Raw genomic sequence first — 23,205 nt, forward strand, 5'->3', positions numbered from 1 at the left:
GTACAAAGCCAACATTTACACTTATAACAACCACACACAGAAATCTGTTCCGTTAAAAAAAACAAAAACACATTCACAGCATCTCTATTTAGATCAGCCAAGTCTCTGGTTTCCTGCTCAGCTCACAATAACATAGTCACTAAATTGCCCCTAGGTGTGAATGTGTGTGCATGGTGCCCTGTCATTGTCCCATTGTTCCTGGGGTAGGTTTCATATCCACTATGACCCTGACCATGATAAAACAGTTACTTATGATGAATGAATTAATATTCTGGTGTGATACTGAAACGATCTTAAATACACAGAGATCACACAAAGATTATGTGCAAATGTTGGCCCTGTCTTATTTCTACAAATCCTATATGGTCAACCCTCAGGGTTAGATTTAGCTTATAGAAAACAGAAAATTTCTGGCGCCTCCAGAAAGTATTCACCCCCTAGTGATTATTTTTCATTTTACTGTATTGCAACATCAAACTGAAGTATATAACAATGGGATCTTTTTCTGCTCACTATCCATAGAAATTAAATTAAATAAAATATTTAGCTGCTCTAAGAATTATTTTTTGCATAATTGATAAGTATTCACCCCCTTGTTTTTAGAAATGCATATTAGGACTACTACTTGTTTTTCAAGAGCTCACAGTACATATGTTAAACATCTGTGCTACCTGTGTTGATATTAAATCCACCTGTGTCCAATTGTATTCTTGCACAATAAATATCTCTGTCTATGGGAGGCCTCGCAGCTAAAATGTCAGATCAGATCAGTCCTGCTGTCACAAAGACCATGAAACTACCCGTGAAACTTCAAGATGTGGTTGTTAAGAGGAAGAAAGATGGAGAAGGTTATTAAAATGTCAGCAAAGCTTTGAACCTTTGTTGGAATACTAACAATCCATTATAACAAAGTGGGAAAAATTTTGACACTTCCAAGAACAGGGCAAAAAGTGTCCAACAGTCCAGCTACAACACCGAAGGGATTACAGAGCTCACTGGCTGAAATAGGAGAATCTGTGAAGACCTCAACAATATCATTGGATCTTCACAGATTCAGCCTCTATGGGAGAGTGACCAGATCCGGCCTCTCCCGAGGAAGGCCATGTTAGAAAATATGAGAGTTTTGGGGGGCTGTTTTGGAATGGCAAATTGAGCATGACATGAAAATTCTTGTTCACCAACATTCTCCATCTAATTTGTTAGAAAATTTGCATTGAGGAATGGAAGAAAATACCAAAATCAAAATGTGCAGAGCTCATAGAGACACATCTGAGACAAGTCTTCTGGCCACAGGTATAGACTACCCATGTGCAGAAAGGCCAGCTATGGTAGAAGTTTTGTTCCTATGGCTATACGAATGTTAAACACATAGGTATGCTCTGGCATTCGTTGTATGATGCTGATGCCCCCCATGTGATTGTTTTGGGGGTTAATATGTACTGTATGGTGTTGTGTTTATGTTTTCTATGCACCCACGGTGGAAACAAATTTTATTTCCCCTTTGAGGACAAATACATTATCTATCTATCTATCTATCTATCTATCTATCTATCTATCTATCTATCTATCTATCTATCTAAGTCATTGCCTTGATTGCTGCAAAATCACAGTTCACACCAAAGAGGTAGATTGTAGATTTTTTCCCCCCCTAATACTTCTGAGTAAAATTACATTTTATTTCTGTAGAGAGGAGTAGCACAAAAAAAAAAAGAGAGAGAGAGAGAACTAAACATTAGGGAGTGGGGTGAATACTTTCTGGAGGCATTGTGGATGTCTGCTTTGGTTTTGCACATCCTGACTACATGACCCATACGTTTACAATCAAGTATACAGAAAGAAAAGGAGGAAACGATGAAAAGAAGAGGGACAACTGCTGAGAAGTCAGGACGCTCAGAGCACTTCGAGGACTTCGGGCAGGTTGGGCGCATGACGTCATTCAGTAGGAGTTCAGTTCCGCGTTGGTTCTGTGCTGCAGGAGCTGAATGAAGTTGACAGGCGGCCAGTGTTACGTCTTAAAGCCTTTACGGTGGCGTTAAACAGCGGCTCTGAAGACATTCCGGTAAATCTCATTTCTCACCATGCTTACACGGATGAGATCCGCCGTTTCCAACATGATCGGCGGCATCATGGCTTCTGGTGGTGCAAACGAGGAGAAGGAGAACGACGGCGGTACAAATCTACCGCTGAGATTCCAGTACTCTCGACCCGATTTCCTCGGCCTGTGTGCGGATGAGCTGCAGTGTTTCACTGATCACATCGCCAGACCGATCCTGGACCTCAGCGAAAGCACCCGACTGCCCTGGTCCACTGGCTATGCAGAGTAAGCAGAGGCGTTCAGTCTCCTTTCTTTCAGCACTCTAGGTTGTAATGTTTTCTCTGCAATGCACCTGACGCATCTCAGCAGATATTTATCTCCTTCTTCATGAGGATAAAATGTGCAGAGTGCAGGAGGGAGCTGTAGCAGCACGATCAGATCACACACTGCTGTATACTACTGTAAGGCATTCGCAGTGGGAATATACTCTATAAGATGGGGAGAAACATAGAGCATAATTATTAAGCCTGGAGCAAAAAAAAAAAAAAAAAAAAAATGCTGACTTGCTCTGATTTATTTTCAGGAAAATGTTCAGTATACACATAATAATAATAATAGGCTAATAAGAACAATAATAATCATAAACATAGTCATAATAATAATAATAATAATAATAATAATAATAATAATAATAATCGTAGTAATAATAATAATAATAATAATAATAATAATAATAATGCTTGGTTGTTGTTATCAATCTTCTTCTTCTTCTTCCTTTTATTATTATTATTATTATTATTATTATTTATTATTACAAGGTGCTCTAGCTTGTTTTGTTTTGATTCTATAACCAGCTGTAGGTTGTTACACAAAATCTGGCCAAGTGCGCATTGCTGCTCTGCGTCACGTCATCCAGGTTACACACACACACACACACACATTGCTGTTATTGTCTATCCTTTACTTTTACTTTATTGTACATTCTCGACCTTTTTCAATACTTTTTACTTATCGGAACATGTGGTGTATCAAAGTTCTGAAATCTGAACTGATGTTTACTGCACATGGCTACATGGTGTTAGTCTGCATCACTATGAGAGGCAATAGACAACTGCAGGCATTTTCAACTTGTAAGCAGCTGGTTTCTTGGCCACACTAAAAACCCCATTTGTGTAGAGAATAGTTCTACACTACAAATACCATGATGCTTTAATAGAGCCATTAGTGGATGGAATGATCAATATATTGACTGACTTGGTGCTAGTGAATCCTTAAAAGCTACAAATGCATAAGGCATAAGTAAGATGTGTTTTTTGGGGGGTGGTTGTTAGATCAATTTTTAAAAATTGCAGATACAATTTTGCAGTCCTTTGCAAAGCTATCCAAAGTTATTATGTTTCATCACCTTTATCGTATGATGAAACATTACTAACTATACTGATGGGAGTGCTGTCTTCAAGGATGACAATACCCACAACCTAAGGCCTTGAATGCTCACTGAATTGTTTAATGAGTTCTCACCTCAGTTGAAAACCTATTGGACATTTTGTACACTTTATATTGTTTTTTCAACAGCTTCCTCAGTCACATGCAATCAGGTCAGTCTGCTATGTTTATGTAACGTTCAACGTCATAGAAGAGGTTCTAACTTTTATTAACGAAAATCCTCCTTCACCCTGATTTTTTATAGTACAAGTGCATCTCAAAAAATTTTAATATCTTGGAAAAGTTCATTTTTTCCCGTAATTTAATAAAAAAAAAAGTGGAACTTTCATAACTTCTAGCTTCATTACACATAACGTGAAATATTTCAAGCCTTTTTTTTTTATTTTAATCTTGATGATTATGGCTTACAGCTCATGGAAATCAAAAATACAATATCTCAAAATATTCTAATAAAGAATTTATAATACTGAAATGTTGATCTGAGAAGAGCTCTAATCAGCTAATTAACTCAAAACACCTGCAAAGGTTTCCTGAGGCTTTAATCTCTCAGTCTGGTTAAGTACACACAACCACAATCAATTTTCAGATGAAAGTAAATTGTGCATTTCATTTGGAAATCAAGGTCCCAGAGTCTGGAGGAAGAGTGGAGCGGAACAGAATCCAAGTTGCTTGAAGCCCAGTGTGAAGTTTCCACAGTCGGTGATGATTTGAGGTGCCATGTCATCTGCTGGTGTTGGTCCACTGTGTTTTCTCAAGTCGAGAGTCGATGCAGCATCTACCAGGAGATTTTAGAGCACTTCATGCTTCCATCTGCTGATGAGCTTTATGGAAATGCTGATTTCCTTTTCCAGCAGGGCTTGGTACCTGCCCACAGTGCTAAAACTATTAGTAACTGGTTTACTGACCGTGGTATTACTGTGCTCGATTGGCCAGCCGACTCGCCTGACCTGAACCCCATAGAGGATCTATGAGAGACACCAGACCCAATAATACAGACGAGCTGAAGGCCGCAATCTGGGCTTCCATAACAAACACCTCAGCAGTGCCACAGGCTGATTGCCTCCATGCCACATCACAATGATGCAGTAATTCATGCAAAATACGACCAAGTATCGAGTGCATAAATTAACATACTTTTCAGAAGGTCGACATTTCTGTATTATAAATTCTTTATTCTAATATTTTGAGATACTGGATTTTTGATTTCCATGAGTGTTACGTCACGGCGAACACGCGGCCGCAATAAGTTATAAAAGGCCTCGTTAACCTCCGCGCCTCGCGAAGTAAATGCTCGGTTGTTTGACCAAGCCTTTAGTCACCGTCCGGATTTTCCTGTGTTTTTTTTTTTTTTTTTTTGGACTTATCTGCCTGTTATTCGATTACGATTCACTGCCTTGTTTGGATTGTTCGCCTGATCTCCATCCGTTTCCCGTGTTTACTCTTCCGTCGTTTCTACGCACGCTACCCTGTCCGTCCGCGCTGGTCTCCAACAGGTATCGTGACAGATTACTTCACCAACTATGGAGGCAGTTGACACACCAGAGTGGCTACGCTTGATTTTAGAATAAAATCGCGCGATAGTGGTGCAGCAGGACCAGATATCGCAATTACAAGAGCAAGTTTCGGGTCTGAATGTTGCCGCTTTTTCGACCACGACGCTGTCCGCTACAGCTATGCATCCACTTCAGACCGCCCCAGCGTTTGTCCAGCCCGCACCAGCGGCGCACATTCCGGCCGTGCCGGCTGCGCATCACCCACCGCTGCCTACACCAGAGAGATGCGCTGGGGAGCCGGAGCGATGTAAGGGCTTCCTACTACAGTGCTCCCTGTTCTTTGAGAGTCACCCGGACATGCCGGACGCCCGCAAATTAACTCATTTCATGGAGTTGCTCACCGGACGCGCTCTGGCATGGGCTACGGTGGAGTGGGAGCGAGGAGGCTGTGTCAGACCCTCGCTAACTGAACTCTCCCGTTTCCAGTGAGCCTTTGATTATTCCCCCGATGGGTGGTAGACCGGCCAGGAGCTCCTGCCTATCAAACAGGGCTCACGTGATGTGGTGGATTACGCCCTAGAGTTTCGGACCATCGCTGCACGGAGCGGTTGGAACGAACCAGCACTCTAGACCGTTTTCCAGCAGGGGCTAAACCCTGAATTAGTGCGAGAATTAGCCTGTCGGGGCAAGCAGATGACCTTCGATGAGCTCATAGAGCTAACAATACGGCTGGACCGTCTCCGCCGTAGCAATCTCTACACACTGAGCAATCCACTGCCTCTAGAGCCGGTTCCGCCAGCCGAACCCATGCAGCTGGGGCATCCCCGGACTCGCGATGAGGAGAGGGAGAGACGCCGGCACGAATCACGGTGCTTCTGTTGTGGTGAGGACACCCACGTCATTCGTCAGTGCCCCCACAAGAGGCCTCGAGCGACCGAAGGGAGTAAGGACAGCCAACCTCAGCGTCACCGGGTGATTCTAAACCAGTCATATTCTGTTCAGATATTTGTGTTACCCATTATGCTAGAACATTCAGGCTGGTCTTTTGTTCTTTCAGCACTAGTTGACACCGGCGCGGCCGAAAACTTCATAGACGAGAGGATTGCGCAGAAGATCAGCCTCCCCGTACGTCCCCTGCTCCGACCTTGCGAACTGCAATCCATAGCGGGGTCCCCCATCTGTGGAGGAGTGATATCCCACAGCACGTTGCCCGTCAACATCCAAATCAGCACCCTCCACCATGAAACCATCGTTTTATACCTCACCGTCTCCACCAGACATCCCGTCATTCTCGGCCTACCCTGGCTAGCGCTGCACAATCCCCAAATCTCTTGGATGGACCGACAACTTACCCACTTTTCCCCGTATTGCTTGCACAATTGTCTGAGGGGTCCTACGGTCCCTGTGGCCACGACGACGGTGGAGAGTCCCCTGTCCCATGTCATGGTTAAGGTCCCTCCTGAATATAGCGACCTCCAAGAGGTGTTCAGTAAAGAGAGAGCCAGTAACTTACCACCTCACCGACCCTACGACTGTGCCATCGACATCCTACCCGGGGCCAGTCCACCTCGGGGCCATGTGTACTCTCTCAAGCTGAGCAGCGGGCCATGGAGGAATATATCCAGGAAGCTCTCCAGCAGGGGTACATTCGACCCTCCACGCCTCCCGCACCGCCAAACAAAAGGCGGAAAGGCGCCGGAGGGATCACGCCAATTATCAACCAGGGGATAGTGTGGTGTTCCACCAGAGATTTAAAGTCACCCCTCCTGGGCAAGAAGCTCCAGCCTAAGTATATCGGCCCCTTCCGAGTCCTGAAGCAAATTAATGAGGTGACATACCGCCTAGACATACTGAAGCACAGTCGCATCGCCCCGTCGTTCCATATCTCGCTCCTCAAACCGGTGATAATGGGCCCCTTGGCCACGTCGGTGCCGGAGGACCACCCACTGGAACCACTAGAGATTGAAGGCCACCCAGCCTACCGTGTCCGCGATATCCTGAACTCCAGACGGAGGAGAGGCAAACTTGAATATCTGGTAGACTGGGAGGGGTATGGCCCAGAGGAACAATGCTGGATCCCAGCCCAGGAAATCCTGGACACGAATCTGTGCAGAGACTTCCATGCGGCTCATCCAGAGAGGCCGGGACCCCCGGAGGAGAAGGAGGCCTCGGAGGGATTCGGCTCCAGGATTGAGTCCTTTGGGGGGGCTCGGTTACACCACGGCGAACACGCGGCCGCGATTCTCATCTTGCAGCGCTGCCTGCAAACATGGCGGACAAGGACTACACTTCCTGGCCATGCCCGCGCTCAATTTCGCCGGAATATTGAGTACCAACACCTGTGCGGCATCATAAGTTATAAAAGGCCTCGTTAACCTCCGCGCCTCGTGAGGTAAACGCTCAGTTCTAGTAACTTAGTTGTTTGACCAAGCCTTTAGTCACCGTCTGGATTTTCCTGTTTTTTTTTTACTTATCTGCCTCTTATTCAATTACGATGCCCTGCCTTGTTTGGATTGTTCGCCTGAATCTGTTTCCTGTGTTTACTCTTCCGTCGTTTCTACGCCCGCTACCCTGTCCATCCGGGCTGGTCTCCAACAGGTATTGTGACAATGAGCTGTAAGCCATGATCCTCAAGATTAAAACAAAAAAAGGCTTTGAAAGATTTCTCTTTGTGTAATGAACATAGAATATATGAAAGTTCCACTTTTTTAATTAAATTACAGAAAAAAAATTTTTTTCCAAGGTATTCTAATTTTTTGAGACGCACCTGTATTTGTGTAAGGCAATATGTTAATGTCTTCTGTCTGGTCCTAAGCTCTGGTCTGGAGCCCAGAAAGCTTTACATCTTTAGTCAGTTATGTAATCTGATCTGCCCTGCCAGTAATAATGAAATCAAGATCGTAAAGCTTGTGAAGTGAAGAGAGCATAGTCAGCAGCATTTTCTCCTTTAGGGCCCTGTTTTTAAAAAAATCTAATTTAGGAGATGGGGTGTTTTATATATTACTTCAAAGTAACTGGGTCACTGATCAATGTACAGTTACTGGGAAGAATGGCTCTATTTCAGTTCCTGAGTAAGTCAGATATAGAAAAACAGAAGTCGTTGTGTGAATGTGAAGAAACAGCAATAATCTTACCAAATCTGTTTTCCATTTTCAATTCAGTTCCATTTTATTTGTATAGTGCTTTTACCTATGGACATTGCAGCTTTACAACATATAAATTTAAGTCAAGCCAAGCCAGAGACGATGGTGGCAAGGAAAAACTCCCTGAGATGACGTAAGGAACCAGATTCAAACAGGAACCCATCGTCATCTACATGACAGAATAGTGCGATTATAAATAATCCCTTTCTATAACTGTGTGCTATATGGTCAAAAAGTGCAATTGAGTAACCAAGAAATTCATAATTGTTTTCAAATTAAGTCTATTTAGTTGAAGTTTTCAACTGTTCACTGATCAGCTGTTCACTGTTCACAGTCCTAAAGCTATACTAGCAATTCTAGCTGTTCATATAAATTGTCCAAAGCCGTCATGGTTTTTAAGTAGCACCATTGTCAGTAATTTCATTGATCTTTAGGCTGTCCATGTGGGGCCATGATCAGCAACAGAGAGAGATTTCCTGGCATCAGGATGGATCAGACAGGTCTGGAGAGCATGAGGGGTCAGGATGACCGATATCTCAGTAGTAGCACAGAGAGAGATTTCCTGGCATCATGATGGATCAGACAGGTCTGGAGAGAGAGAGAGAGAGAGAGAGAGAGAGAGAGAGAGAGAGAGAGAGAGAGAGAGAGATTTGTAAGAGAAAGCTCTGCTTCCTGCTGTAACCTTCACCATTGGTGCATCATAAAAGTTCCCTCAGGTAGTTTGGCACGAGACCATTCAGTGCTTTATAGGTCAATAGCAGTATTTTATAGTCATTGCAAAAACGTTATCCTTTTTAAACAAATCAGATTTGTTTTTTTTATTTTTTATTTTATTTTGCTATAATATAATATATATTGGTTAATCACAATCGAAGATAAACTGTTAAAGCACTTCCTCTACATAACCTAAAACAGGGCTTTGATTAGACTTCATTAAATACATATGTATGTCTATAACAGTATATTGGAGTTTAAATTAAATAATGAATATGAGCTCAAAGTACAGACTTTCAGCTTTTGTGTTTACATCCAAAATGGCTGAACAGTGTAATAATTTATAGCACTCCCTATTTTCAGGGACCAAAAGTATGTATGTACACACACACACACACACACACACACACACACACACACACACACACACACACACACACACACAGTTAGATTTCTGCATAAATATGACCGAAAACAACATCAGATTTTCACACAAGTCCTAAAATTAGATAAAGAGAACCCAATTAAACAAATGAGACAAATATTATACTTGGTCACTTATTTATTATGGAAAATGATATGACATATTACACCAATATTACATATCTGTGAGTGGAAAAAGTATGTGAACCTATTCTTTCATAATCTGGTGTGACCCCTTGTGCAGTAATAACTGCAACTAAACGTTTCCAGTAACTGTTGATCAGTCCTGTAGATTGGCTTGGAGGAATTTTTGCCTGTACAGAACAACTTCAACTCTGGGATGTTGGTGGGTTTCCTCACATGAACTGGTTGCTTCAGGTCCTTCCACAGCATTTCTATTGGATTAAGGTCAGGACTTTGACTTGGCCGTTCCAAAACATTATCTTTCTTCTTCTTTAACCGTTCTTTGGTAAAAATGACTTGTGTGCTTAGGGCTGTTGTCTTGCTTCATGACAAACTTTCTCTTGAGATTTAGTTCATGAACAGATGCCCTGACATTTTCCTTTAGTTGTTGCTGGTATAATTCAGAATTCATTGTTCCAGCAATGATGGCAAGTCGTCCTGACCCAGATGAAACAAAACAGGCCCAAACCATGATACTACCACCACCATGTTTCATAGATGGGATAATGTTCACATAATGGAATGCAGTGTTTTCTTTTCTCTGAACATAACGTTTCACATTTAAAACAAAAATTCTATTTTGGTCTCATCCATCCACAAAATATTTTTCCAATAGCCTTCTGGCTTGTCCAGGTGATCTTTGAAGAAGGGCAGTGATGTTCTTTTTGGAAAGCAGTGGTGTTCTCCTTGCAACCCTACCATGCACACCACTGTTGTTCAGTGTTCTCCTGATGGTGGACTCATGCACATTAACATTAGCCAATGTGTGAGCAGCCTTTAGTTGCTTACAAGTTACTCTGGGTCCTCTGTGACCTCGTGGACTATTACACATCTTGCTCTTGGAGTGACTTTTGTTGTTCTCCACTCCAGGGGAGGGTAACGATGGTCTTGAAGTTCCTCCATTTGTACTATCAGACTGTGGATTGGTGGAGTCCAAACTCTTTAGAGATGGTTTTGTAACATTTTCCAGTCTGATGAGCATCAACAACTCTTTTTCTGAGGTCCTCAGAAATCTCCTTTGTTCGTGCCATGATGCACTTCCACAAACATGTGTTGTGAAGATCAGACTTTGATAGATCCCTGTTCTTTAAATTAAATAGGGTACTCACTCACACCTGATTGTCATCTCATTGATTGAAAATACCTGCCTCTAATTTCACCTTCAAATTAACTGCTAATCCAACCCACCAACATCCCAGAGTTGAAGCTGTTGTGTACTGAGGAACGGGCTAAAATTCCTCCAAGCCGATGTGCAGGACTGATCAACAGTTACCGGAAACGTTTAGTTGCAGTTATTGCTGCACAAGGGGGTCACACCAGATACTGTAAACAAAGGTTCATATACTTTTGCCTCTCACAGATATGTAATATTGGATCATTTTCCTCAATAAATAAATGACCAAGTATAATATTTTTGTCCCATTTGTTTAATTGGGTTCTCTTTATCTACTTTTAGGACTGATGATGTTTTAGGTCATATTTATTGAGAGATATAGGGAATTCTAAAGGGTTCACAAACTTTCAAGCACCACTGTGTGTGTTTGTGTATATATTCAACTCAATTTTATTTGTATAGCACTTTTTACAATAGACATGGTCTCAAAGCAGCTTTACGGAAATATATAAAAACGGTATACAGATATTAAAATGCGAATTTATCCCAATTGAGCAAGGGAACCCATCCTCATCCGGGTAACAGATCGTGTGAAAAAGTTCATTATGGTTTTATATAAAGTCTGTTTGGCCTTAGAAGCAGCCATAGTCCCAGCAATCTGGAATTGGAGTAGATGAGAACTCCATCCAGAGGTAGGACATCCGAAACGAATCAGGCAGGTCCAGAGAGCAGAAAAGAGACGTGTGTGTATGTGTGTATGTGTGTCTGTGTGTGTGTCTGTGTGTGTGTATATATATATATATATATATATATATATATATATATATATATATATATATATATATATATATATATATATATATATATTTGTTGCAAGAGTCCATTTTAATTAAGGACTTTTTCAATCATTACTAAATAAACAATTATTCTATTAATTTGTAGGTGTGGTCAGAGATAGGCTCTTGAGGTTTAGTTAATTGTGTTAACACAGTCTGCTGCCACCATCAGGTGAAAGGAAAACTTGAAACGTGTTGGCCGGAGGGCCACCTAACATATATTCACTGTTACACAGAAAGTGCGGGCCAGTTAATCTGTCTGCGAGCTGCATTTGGCCCTGGGGCCAGACTATGGACACTCCTGATTTAAAATGACCAGGTTCCACAAATTTTTCTCATTCTTATTTTAATCTATAAGAATAGAGGTACAACTATGAGGGTTTGATTTTATCACAGCAACTAGCATTAATGAAACATAATTTTTAAAACCTCTTCTTTATGATAGTGACAGAAACAATAAATTATTTACATAATTATGTTGCGGGTATTGATCATGTTATTAAAACTTTATTTGCAAATCTAGACCACTCTGATTATGATAAACCTGCTGTTGTGTATCTACTGTGTTACTGTTATTGTTGTATCTGTTGTAGGGTGATTAATGCTGGGAAGAGTGCTCTGAATGAAGACCAGGCCTGCTGTGAGGTGGTGGAGCTGAGGAAAAGACCTGCTGATCCTGCCTCTCCGAGCTACACTCCCACCAACAGGAGGCGATCTTCACTACCGACCAGAGAAGCTCTGGAGTCTAAAGAGGACTCTCTCAATCAGGAGAGCTCTGTGAGTGCCTTATCTAGCTCAGCTCCACTGGTATTACACCTTGTCTCTTCCAGCATGCAATAAGTTTAGTATTTCTTTTTTAATCCGATCATAAGTAAAAGCAAGAAGTGAAGACTCACATAATGCTTTAATTAATAAAATAAGATGAAATAGCACACAGATGAGGGGTATTTTACTTTGAATCATTTTAATGAATAATTTCAAAAGTTGTTTTATATTGAATAATCAATAAAATTATTATTACTATAAAATATTCTTATAAAATATCCCAAATGTATGGCTGTTACAGTGGTAAACCAGCATTATAACAAAACTAAATAACGTCTGTAAATTTCTTTATATATTTTCTGGCATTGTCTAAATTCAGTATAGAGGTGTGTGTACAGTTGTGCTTGTAAATTTATATACCCCTTGCAGAATCTGCAAAATGTTAATGTTTTTTTTTTTTTTTTTTTTTTTTAAAGAGGGATCATTTAAAATTGCATTTTGTTTTTTTATTTAGTGCTGCCCTGAATAAACTATTTCACATAACAGATGTTTACATATAGTCCACAAAACACAATAATAACTGAATTTACACAAAAGAACCCGTTCAAAAGTTTACATACACTTGATTCTTAATACTGTGTGGTGTTACCTGGATGATCAACGACTGTGTTTTTGTGGTAGTTGTGATGAGGTGAATTAGAGTAATATGGGACATTGTCTTATCTTTGAATCACAGTGTCATATTCCACTATCTATTTAAAAAAAAAAAATTAACCCACAAAAGGACTTTTCTGAAATCCCTAAAATGTTTTCCAACCACATATGAACTAACAATGTAGATAGTCTGCTCTGAGGTGACATGTCTCAGCTTATACAGTGCCCTTCACTAATCTTTGCACCGTTGGTAAATATGAGCAAAGAAGTCTGTGAAAAATTGCTTTTATTGTTTAACCTTTTGATCTTTTGTTTAAAAAATTCACAAAATATTCTGCTGTCATGGATATCAAACGATTGCAAACACAACAAGGGTTTATCCAAATAAAAAAGAAAAAAAACTGTTAAATATAGGTGTGCAACAATTATTGGCACCCTTTTAGTCAATACTTTGTGCTACTTTTTGCCAAGATAACAGCTCTGAGTCTTCAATTCAATTCAATTCAATTTTATTTGTATAGCGCTTTTTACAATAGACATTGTCTCAAAGCAGCTTTACAGAAATATCAACATGGTATACAGATATTAAAGGTGCAAATTTATCCCAACTGAGCAAGCCACTGAGTGGCGACGGTGGCGAGGAAAAACTCCCTAAGATGTTTTAAGAGGAAGAAACCTTGAGAGGAACCCGACTCAGAAGGGAACCCATCCTCATCTGGGTAACAACAGATAGTGTGAAAAAGTTCATTATGGATTTATATGAAGTCTGTATGGCGTTAGGAGCAGCCGTAGTCCCAGCAGTCTGGAATTAAAGAAGATTTGAGCTCCATCCAGAGGCAGAAAGGATCTGGATCTCTAGTATCTCCATAAATTCGTGTGGGGCTCGGCGAAAGGAGAGAGGGAGAAAAAAGATAATTATGACTGCGAAGTAGTAGAACAGAATCTAGTCAGGGTAGGCTTGAGTAAACAAATATGTTTTAAGCTTAGACTTAAACACTGAGACTGTGTCTGAGTCCCGAACACTAATAGGAAGACTGTTCCATAACTGTGAAAGAGAAAGCTCTTCCCCCTGCTGTAGCCTTCACTATTCGAGGTACCATCAGATAACCTGCATCTTTTGATCTAAGTAGGCGTGGCGGATCATATAAAACCAAAAGGTCGCTTAGATATTGTGGTGTAGTCTTCTCCTATAATGCCTGATGAGGTTGGAGAATACATGGTAAGGGATCTGAGACCATTCCTCCATACAGAATCTCTCCAGATCTTTTACATTTCGAGGTTCACGCGGGTGGACTCTCCTCTTCAGTTCACACTGCAGTTTTTCTATGGGGTTCACGTCAGGGGACTGGGATGGCCATGGATCATTGTCCTGCTGGAAGATCCAACCACAGCTATTTGAAGCTTTCAGGCAGAGGCAGTCAGATTTTCATTTATTATCTGCTGATATTTGATAGTCCATGATGCCATGTATCCTAACAAAATGTCCAGGTCCTCTGGTAGAAAAACAGACCCAAAACATTAAAGATCCACCTCCATATTTAACCATGGCCATGAGGTACTTTTCCATATGGCTACCTCTCTGTGTGCGCCAAAACCCACCACTCAAACCATCCTCTTCAAAGTGTGTTGAGACAATATAAACACACATCCAATTCCAGGCTGATTGACATCTCTAAATTGTCCGTAGTGTGAGAGTGTGTATGCAATTATGCCCTGTGATGGGTTGATACAATATAATACAGAATAACCAAAATTACCCCATATTTTGTCATGGAAGTTGCCAATAACACGTATACACACTTTGCACTATTTGATATGTGGTCAGTATAGATATATAAGGAATTAATACATCATTGTATATATCGTGTGTGTGTGTGTGTGTGTTATGTACTTGCATTAAGCATGAAGAGGAAGATCTGTATTTCCACTACTGGGGACTCTTTGATGGCCATGCTGGTTCGGGTGCTGCCGTCTTTGCGTCCAAGCTCCTTCACCTTCACATTGAGGAGCAGTTGCAAAGTGTGCTGGAAATCCTGCAGAAGCCTTCACTACAGCCCCCTACATGTCTCGGTGAGGAGACCAGCTTGCACGTTCGCCCGAGTGGAGGCTCATCACAGCGAGCGCTTTCCAGAGCCGCATCACTGAGGGGTGCTGCGGGAGCACCGGGTTCACCCAACACGCCAACTCCACGCTTCTTCATGGAGAAGAAAGTGAAGCAGGAGAGCCTGGTGATTGGTGCAATTGAGAATGCTTTCAAAGAGATGGTGAGTTTTAAAGACAAGGATAGACTTAAAGTAGTGATTAATTAGTTTTTCTTTTTTTACTTTATTTCTTAGAGCTGTTTAAATCTTGGCTAAGAACATTTCAATGAATTAATATAGAAAACTTTTTTTCCATTAAAGTAGTAAACATAGCTGTCGGTTACTTGTGTACAGCCACTAGATGGCAGACATAGTTTGAATTGTTTGCAGATGTTTAGACTCTTGTACACACTGGCTCATTGTGAAGAGTTCTGCTAAACCTTATTAACTAACATTTTTTACTATTATGGAATTGTGCACCTGCAGGACAAACATATTGCCAGAGAGAGGAGTGTGTATGATATCTCTGGAGGGTGTACAGCTTTAGCAGTAATTTGCTTGTTGGGGAAGCTTTATGTGGCCAATGCAGGAGACAGCAGGTAAAGCTCTTTATATTTTACATCATGTAATAGCAAGCTTATAATTGTTGCTAAGCATCATTGGTTGCTCTTGAACATTCAAAATGTCTGTTGTCCTCCTCTTTCCCTAAATTTATGGGACACTGAGAAGGATGGTATTGCCCATTTTGCTGATCTGAGACTAATATAGCCTTGCTTCATATAATGTCAAAGGTTTATTTATTTATTTAGAATTGTATCTGGTATTCCTCCTACTGTAAGTTAATGACAATGACAAAGCCTGAAGTCAAATTCTGGTAAATTATGTTGTAACAACTGCTGAATTGTTCAGCCACGATATCACACACTATAGCAATGGGTGGATTCAGAAACACAGGATCTTGTACACATTCTTATCCTGTGCCTGGTACACCTTGCACCGCATGACCTTGATTTATCTTAGTTTACCATAAGCTAGAGTAAGTAGTTGTGCAGGGTAGAAGGTCACTCACAGAAAAGAGAGTGCAGAAAAATAAAAAAAATACAGACAAACAAAGGTAATACGTTCCCAATGGTGTGAGCTGAGCTGGTCCCGATCTTACAGTACTCAAACACATACTGTATACTTAGAGTATGAAAGGAATATCCAGATGTAAAACATTCACTCACACCAAGCCAGTTTTGGTGAGTTCAGTGAGCTTTCAGATTAGGCTTTTATATTCTTGCCCAGGCACAGTTGTGTTTTCTGTTTCTCTGCCAGGGCCATAATTCTGCGTAGTGGGGAAATCATCCCAATGTCAAGTGCCTTCACTCCAGAGTCAGAGAGACAAAGACTTCAGTGTTTGGTAAGAATGAAAGAACAGAGTCAACTCATCAAAAGTCCCATGCAGAAAAATGAACATGTTAAGCTACAGTATATAATATAAGGCCATTTTTGAGGAATTTAATGTTAGCATTCCTTTTTGTTATTGGACCGTACTACTGGCAATAGTGAGAATTTTTTAAGGCTGTTTATAGTATTGTATGTGCCATTTCCTGGAAATTTGAATGACAAAGCCTTAGGAAAACAAAGATTAAACCTTAGAATTGTAACCTTTGTTTGATTTTTACCTGTATTTAAACAGCATTTCAGCCATATGATGCAATATTCTGTAGTACAGCTTTAGTATTGTGAAAGTACTGGCCTTTTCAGTGCCACCAACACTCAAACTCCATTATGCATCATACAAAACAATCATTACCATTTTTAATTGTAATAACATCATTGAAAATCCCCACCGCAACTAGTCTAACCTACTGTTTACATGTTGCCCTGTTGTCTCTAATCACATCTATCAAGACTTGAGATTACATGTTAATCTCATGTTAATCTAAGCATTAATAAGGATTAATTATTGGTTTGTGATTTTGCTTATAACAAAAGTAAAGGGTGAAAGACAAAGCCTTGTCAAGCTATAGGAAAAGACATTAATATGGCACAGAAAAAAATGATCCCTGCAACCTCAGCATTGGTGTGCTACTATTAGATGAACACTCAAAAACTAGAAGGGCATCAAACAATATTTAATATGATTTGGGTCAATTAAAAAAAAAAATGCATTATTAGACATTGAACTAAATTAAAATGGTTTAAAAATAAACCAAGGTATTCACATGATCCAGTGCTCTTGATCCCAACCTAATAAACCTTGTCCAGTGTTTGATTTTGCACACAGCTAGGTCTGCAGACATATTCTGATGCCTTAGTTGGTCATGTACTGAAGGAATTTCATTTAACAAACTGTGCAGTAAGGCAGAAGCAATTTTCCAGCACTCACATTCCAGAAGTCATTCAAATCAATGAGAATCTTTGTTCGTTAGAAAACAGATCCCAGAACTAGTTGTGCATAGATTCATCCAAATTTATCTGAGTGTAGAACAAAAAATATAAGTTGAACCCATGACCATTATAAGTTTATGATATTTTTTTCTACTCAGGCTTATATGCAGCCTCACTTGCTGGGAAATGAGTTCACACACTTGGAGTTTCCTAGAACAGTTTGCAAGAAGGAGGTGGGAAAGAGAATGCTGTACAGAGACTACAGCATGAAAGGCTGGTAAGTGGAAAACTTAATACAGATAATTGTATCAAGTTGGCTGTTTTCAGTGTGTTCATTGGCCAGTATTTGTCACAATATTAAAGGCATTTACTATCTACCACATCTCTAGACTGTAGTTGTGTTTAAAGTTATTATTTAAGGCAAGAGAATACAGAAATGAAAGATTTTGTTCACATCAATAATTTTTCCCCCCGATATTTGGCAATGACATGTGTAACATGGCTAGTCATAAAAATATCTAAACTCAGCAGTTATGTTTTTCACTGATTTTATCCACACACAAGTACTACATCTGAAACTTAGCATCTTTAGCTCCACCCACTTGGCACAATCACAACATGCTGATAGCCATGAAACGTTTGTTTCCTGCTAGAAATATGAAGGTGAGCCTTTGTGAGATATGTTAGTTTATTTTGATAAAACTTATAAATCACATTTACAAGTGTGGAAATACTTTTAACTGACTTGTTCTCCAAATTAGTTTTTCCTTTAGTAGTGGGTCTGCAGCCCATTACTCCCACTTATGAAATATTTCTATTATGAAATAGCCATTTTGATGAAGGATTTTTAACAATCTAAATTGGAAGTGTGACTTGGATTTAAAAAAATTATATATTTGGATAACATTTTATTCCCTCACCAAATAGCACCTTCAAAAATGCTACATAAAACATCTGATTTGTTTTCTGAGGATTTTTTTTTTCTTTGTTCAGAACAAGATTTTTATTCCTATCCATATCTAGAAGTATTACAGGGGGATTTCTCAAAATGTCCACAACTGTTGGATTTTATACTGAAATTGCATGTAGTGTGATGCATTACATAATGTCTGAAAGCTAAATTAAGTCGAATCCTCAAACTGAGGCATTCAGTTATTCCTGCGTAGACACATAATGTTGTCAGACTGATGGGCCATATTCTAGCAGTCAGAGGGGCAGTCTGATTACAAAATCCCTGTGGGGTCTGAATGCAGTGAAGAACACCTTATTAAAATATTGAAATGAGGAGGTGAGGGAAAGATAGACGCATACATGCTGGTTGCATTGACTTGAAATAGACACTAGCAACTGATGCAGTTGTACAAATTATCGCACAAAATATGCTGTTAGTCTGAAAAAATATCTCCAGTTTGTGCAAATATAACAGATATTTTTGTGTAATTCCTATTTGAGTAAATAATTTAACTTTGCCATGCTTAAAATCATGTTATGTCTACACTTTCGGGAGATTATGCTGTGCACCAGCACCAAAGTGCTCTCATTAAAGGGCTCTTTCTTTGTGCAGGGCATATAAAACTGTGCAGGAGGAAGATCTGAAATTTCCACTGGTTTTTGGAGAGGGGAAGAAGGTATGAGGCCTACTGATGACAAAATTATAGGTCTGTCCTTTGTAGTAAGACAAAAAAAAAAAAAAAAAAAAAAAAAAAAAAGGAAACCGGATCTAATAACAGAGACATTCTTTAGCTATTGTGGCTGACTGGGACTTTCCTGGATCTGTAGCTGGACCTATTGATATTGTAATACAACAGAGAAGATAGATCATAATGCTAGATATAAGAAGCAAAATTACCAAAATATATAGGTTCTTATGAACATGATAGTGTCTATTAGAAAGGAATATCAGGTTTGAAAAGGTTTGTTAAATCTGATCATGTCTTCTGATCAAGACATAAGACATCGTGTCTATAACAGGTATAGACAAACCCTTATCAGAGCCAGGTGAAACACAAGATCACATTAAGAGTACATTCACTGCAAAAGTATACATGTCCTGTTTTTTCAAGCCACATTTAGTATATTAACATGCATGAAATGAGCAAGAATTAAATTTGGTTCATAAAATGGAAATTATATCATTGTACTATTGATCAAACACTGTGGTAGAAACGGTGTATATTCTGTGTTGAGTATTCAATTCAGTTTTATTCGTATAGTGCTTTTAACAATGGACGTTGTCCCAAAGCAGCTTTACAAAAATATATACATTCAGGATATAGATTTTAGACGTATGAATGTATCCCTAATGAGCAAGCCGGAGGCGACGGTGGCGAGGAAAAACTCCCTGAGACGACATGAGGAAAAACCTTGAGAGGAACCAGACTCATCTGGGTGACACCGGATAGTGCAATTATAAATAATTCCCTTCTATAATGGTGTACTACATGGTCAAAAAATGCAACTGGAAAATTCATTATAGTTTTCACATGGTCTGTTTTGTTGAACTTATCCAGTGGTCACTGATGGAGACTTGAGTGCAAAACTGTTTGTTGCAATTGCAGTCCTATAGCTATCATAGCAATTGTAGTCCTAAGCCACCATAGCATAACTGTTCGTATGAGTTGAGGTCTAAAGCCATCCTTATGGTTTTTTAAGTGGTACCATCCTCAGTAATCTCAATGATCTTTATTCAGTATTTGAAGTACTGGGACACACTATAAAATATCATGACAGTTATTTTATACATAAGAGTATTATGATGGACAAGTGCGAACGCTGCACATGCTAGAGTACTAAACAACACTTTCTCTCAAGTGCACTATACACATTAAACATCTCTCACTTAATAATGTTTTCAGCTTTCTTCTCTATGAGCAACAAGACCAATCTTATAAGAGAAACCATACTAAAGAAAATGAAATGTGTACAAATGTCTGTCTCTAACTAGAGGAAGCAAGCTAGTGAACATGTAGCAGAAAAGTGGTCCTAATACACAGGACTCGTAAAGCCAGAAAGAAAGTAATGTTTTTAAAATAAGTATTTTATTAGTCATAGTTGAGCATAATGATGGAATGTAACTCCTTTACCTGTATCTTCTACTAGAGCTTCAGAAGTAGTGCTAATTTGATTGCATAAATGTAAACGATGTAAATGACAGAACGGTCAAGTAGTGTTGTGAATTGTGAGCACTCTTCTGGTGTCGCAGGCCCGGGTGATGGCCACTATTGGCGTTACCAGAGGATTTGGTGATCATGACCTACAGGTTCATGGCACGGGCATCTCCATTAAACCTTTTCTCTCCTGCAGTCCAGAGGTAGTTTCTTTCTTTACTACATTCTATACCTAAAAGAGTATATCAGATGTGTATAAAGTCTGTTAAGGGATATAAAATGAATGTAATGTGTATTCCCTGTCCTTTTTTCTGTTGTACAGTTTGATTGTTAGTTGCCAGGATATCAGAAAGATGTCCTTGCTAACAGAGAGATCATTTTTAATGTAAATGACTTGGCAGCCCTTTTAAACACATTTAATTTTAAGCAGATGTGAACCTAACCATAAGAAGCTTGTCTTCTCTCGAGGCACTGTAGTTCCTGACAGCATGGTGTACTCTCTGTTCTCAGCTTGCACTCTATACAAATTGCTTTTGATCTTCAAATTGTAAATGGGCAGAGTTCAACCACAGTTCAACTACATAAACACGAGAAAGACTCAGATTCTCTTTTTGATCTTGAAAAAAAATGTTGACTTACTCTCAACCTGAACTAGAACTGTGCATTCGAATATATGCATGCCACTGACACTTCATCTTGCATTGGGGTCGTGCTGTGGAATTTTATGATTTACATAAGTGTAGCCGGTGTAGATGAACTTCGATATTGATAAAAGAGCTCACTTTTTGTGTTTGTGCTCAACCTGTGACCCCGACCAGGATAAATCTAAAGATAATTGAGTGAATGAACATTTGCTCTCAGCCAAATAGTTGGATTGAGAAGTGCAATATCTGAACCTTTTTGAAGTACTATATTTAAGATCCCTATTTGAATACAAATTACAAACAGATCATTGATTTGCATTTCCATTTGAATGAAACTGTGATGCATGTGTGACTTGCTGTTTCCAGGTGAGAGTGTACAACTTGGAGCAGTTTGAGCATGGCGTTGACGATGTCATGATTTTGGCTACAGATGGCTTATGGGATGTTCTCTCCAACAAGGAAGTGGCTGAGGCAGTTACTAGTTTCCTTGGAAACTGTGATCCTGACAACCACCACAGGCAAGTTCTCCAGTATGGCAAAGCGTGCTTGAGGAAATGGCAAGAGCAAACAATTACTCACTCTGCATTTGGTGTCTATAAGTAGCCAATAGGCAACTGGGTTTAGTGTCACTGTGAACATGAATGAATGATGAGTGATCGTAGTTCTTTGCCATATCTCTTGCATCATAAAATACTTCATCTGGGAATTACCTCAGCGACTAACACTCACAGTTCTGCTCCTGTATATACTGTATGTCCACACTTAATTCAGATCATTAGAAATGTTTGTAGTTGTGTTAGAACAGGGAAATTACCAAACATTGTTGTATATACAGGACAAAAGGTGGAATGATGTACAGTACATTGCACTGTCAGAAACATGGTAATATTCCTGATGATACATTTGCTAGATCATGATGGGTTGGGTGAGCCAATACCTACTTCAAACATACTATAGATAGTGGTTTATAAAATTTTTAGTCACTGACATCATGCATGCTAGAAAAAGTAAAATGACTTTAAGAACTAAAAACACATTTTCTTTAAATAAGCAATCCATCCATAGTACCTAGGCACTTATGTCCTTTATTATTGACAGTTTGTCTGTATATCTCTGTCTATTTAGGTATACAATGGCAGCCCAGGAGTTGGTGATGAAAGCTAGAGGGGTATTTACTGAACAAGGCTGGAGGACAACAAATGGTAGACTGGGTTCTGGTGATGACATATCTGTTTACATCATTCCCCTAATATTCGGAAACAGCCAGCCACAGTCAAGGTGACCCACGGAGATACATGGATCAAAGAACATTTAATGAGGTGGTTTAAACCATTTAGAGGCTTTCACTGGCTGAATTTCGACTTATGACTGGAGTTTACATTTGATTAAACATAATTTGATACCATATGGACACTAAATGTCCATGTTCTACAGAATCTACTGGTACCATCAAGGACCAGTTGTTAATATTGTTCAAGTCTTCCTCTTGCCTTCTGTTTATGTTTTGTCTTAACACAGGTAATTATTTTCTTTTTTTCCTCTTGTCCATTCTGTGAATGGAAATGAAAAGTGAATCTTGGAACCTGTGTATTTAGAACTGTATTTGAAGAACTGTATTTGAAAAACTGCCTTTCCACGGTGCTCTCTCAAATACACTCCGAGGGTCGATTTCTCAGTATGTTTTACAGTAGCACAAAGCTGAAAAGCACTTTTGTACTGTACAATATAGGGAGCATGAATGACCTCTACAGCTAAAACTAAGGATTTTTTTTTTTTTTTTTTTTTTTTGTAGTAAACGACAAGACAGTAAATTGTTAAGGGACTCTGATTTATTCACTCTGATTTATTGTGATTTTATCTTTCATCTACTTTCTATAAAAACAATGCTACACTCAAAAAATACTGAAGCCAATAAACATGTCCTCAATTAAATTTTTATGAGCATCATATAGAACAATTAAACTTTAAACTTACACTAGTGATGAACATTGGCATTTTAAAAAGTATGATCGTTATATCTTTCAGGCCTTGGGACTGTTTGATAATGCTATACTATATTCGCTTAAAACTTTTTTTTTTTAACTTACTTTAAAACCCAAAGTTAAATATTGATCCTCCTGTGCTTTAAAAAATATCCCCTCTAACAGAAATGCTACAGAGACAGCAAGCAAAAATCATTGCAATAACACTA

At 39.4% G+C, this 23,205-nt stretch overlaps 1 protein-coding gene across 1 annotated transcript; it reads left to right on the forward strand.

Annotated features, from left to right (window-relative positions):
• Window positions 1-1,777: 1,777 nt before the first annotated feature.
• ppm1h (protein phosphatase, Mg2+/Mn2+ dependent, 1H) lies at window positions 1,778-22,801 on the forward strand. The gene is made up of 10 exons (XM_017485690.3): window positions 1,778-2,320; window positions 11,981-12,164; window positions 14,708-15,070; window positions 15,374-15,486; window positions 16,205-16,289; window positions 17,422-17,540; window positions 18,828-18,891; window positions 20,466-20,573; window positions 21,381-21,532; window positions 22,140-22,801. Exons 1-10 carry the CDS (start codon window positions 2,079-2,081, stop codon window positions 22,294-22,296), a joined length of 1,587 nt encoding a protein of 528 aa, XP_017341179.1. The 5' UTR covers window positions 1,778-2,078; the 3' UTR covers window positions 22,297-22,801.
• The last annotated feature ends 404 nt before the right edge of the window (window positions 22,802-23,205 follow it).

This window comes from Ictalurus punctatus, chromosome 14 (genome assembly GCF_001660625.3).
Source record: "Ictalurus punctatus breed USDA103 chromosome 14, Coco_2.0, whole genome shotgun sequence".
Taxonomy (NCBI): Eukaryota; Metazoa; Chordata; class Actinopteri; order Siluriformes; family Ictaluridae; genus Ictalurus; species Ictalurus punctatus.